The 1,615-nt window shown below is 51.6% G+C and overlaps 1 protein-coding gene across 1 annotated transcript; it reads right to left on the minus strand.

Moving 5' to 3' along the window:
- Positions 1 to 608: 608 nt before the first annotated feature.
- LOC136526158 (uncharacterized) lies at positions 609 to 1,046 on the minus strand. The gene has a single exon (XM_066518920.1). It carries the CDS (start codon positions 1,044 to 1,046, stop codon positions 609 to 611), a length of 438 nt encoding a protein of 145 aa, XP_066375017.1.
- Positions 1,047 to 1,615: the final 569 nt, after the last annotated feature.

The following is a 1,615-nucleotide window of genomic DNA, read 5'->3' on the forward strand; positions in this document are numbered from 1 at the left end:
CCCATTTCATGGTTCTCCCCGTGGTGTCCTAGTTTTAGATGACCTCACCAAGGGGAAAGGACGTCATGACCATCACTAGATGTGATTCGAAGTAGTGGCGTAACTTCCTCCTGGTGATGAGGACAACATACAGAAGCTTCTGGATTTGGGGGTAACGAGTCTTCGAGTCAGATAGGACCTCGCTGATGAAGTACACAAGGCGCTATACTTTGAGAGCATGCCCCTCTTCTTCCCACGCCACTACTAAGGCGGCGCTGACTACTTGCGTGGCAAAGGAAATGGATCCTTTGGGCATGCTTTGTTGAGACCCGTATAGTCAACACAGATCCTCCATTTCCCACTCTTTTTCATACAAGAACAGGATTGGCCAACCACTCTAGGTGGTGCACTTCCTTGATGAATTCGGCCACCAAAAGTTTTGTGATCTCTTCGCCGATGGTCCTGCATTTCCCCTCATCGAAGCGACGTAGATGTTGTTTCACCGGCTTCGAGCCTAAATGGATTATCATGGTGTGCTTGGTGACTTCCCTCAAGATGCCAGGCATGTCCGAGGGTTTCCACGTAAAGATATCTTTGTTGGCACGGAGAAAGTCGATGAGCGTGTTTCCCTATTTAGAGGAAAGTGTGGTGTCAATGTGCACCACCTTGCCGTCGGGGCTACCAGGATCTATGAGGACCTCTTTGGAGCCCTCCACAGGCTCAAAAGACCCGGTCGACTTTTTAGGGTCGTGCGCTTCTTCGGTGACCTTCTTGATGGCGGCGAGCTCTCCGGAGGCGACGATTGCTGCGGCGTGATTGCAGCACTCGACCTCGCACTCATAGGCATGCTGGAAGGAGGTGCCGATGGTGATGACCGCACCGGGGCCTGATATCTTTAGCTTGAGGTAGGTATAGTTGGGGATGGCCATGAACTTCACGTAGCATGGACATCCCAGGATGGCATGGTAGGTTTCGAGGAACCCGACCACCTCGAAGGTGAGGGTTTCCATCCTATAATTAGACAGATCCTCGAAGGTAATGGGCAGATCAGTCTGCCCAAGTGGCATGGCCTACTTTCCAGGCACAATGCCATGAAAAGGTGCTCCAGTTGGGTGGACACATGTCTGGTCGATGCCCATTTCATCAAGCGTCTTGGCATACATAATGTTGAGGCCACTGCCTCCATCCATCAGTATTTTGGTGAGCCGCTTCATGTCAACGATTGGGTCGATCACAAGAGGATATCTCCCTAGATACAGGATGCTCTCTTGGTGGTTAGTCTGATCGAAGGTTATGGCAGACTCTGACCACCGAAGAAAGGCAGGTGTGGCCGATTCGGTCGTATAGACCTCACAGCACGTGACCTTCTGATGGCTTTTGGAGTCATAGGCCACCGATCCTCCAAAGATCATGAGGCAACCATCCGGTGTTGGAAAGCCATCATCCTTCTCCTCAGCGTCATCTGTGGTGGGGTCAGGGTCTTTTCTGTGCTCCCCTTTGCTGGAGCCTCCAAACAAGAACTGCCACATAAGGCTACAGTCCTTGTACAGATGCTTGACTAGGAAGGCATGGTTTCAGGCATGGCCCCTCAAGCAGTTTTTCAAAATGGTTCAGAGTGCGCTCCGTGGGCTTCCGA

This window comes from Miscanthus floridulus, chromosome 19 (assembly GCF_019320115.1).
Source record: "Miscanthus floridulus cultivar M001 chromosome 19, ASM1932011v1, whole genome shotgun sequence".
Lineage (NCBI taxonomy): Eukaryota > Viridiplantae > Streptophyta > Magnoliopsida > Poales > Poaceae > Miscanthus > Miscanthus floridulus.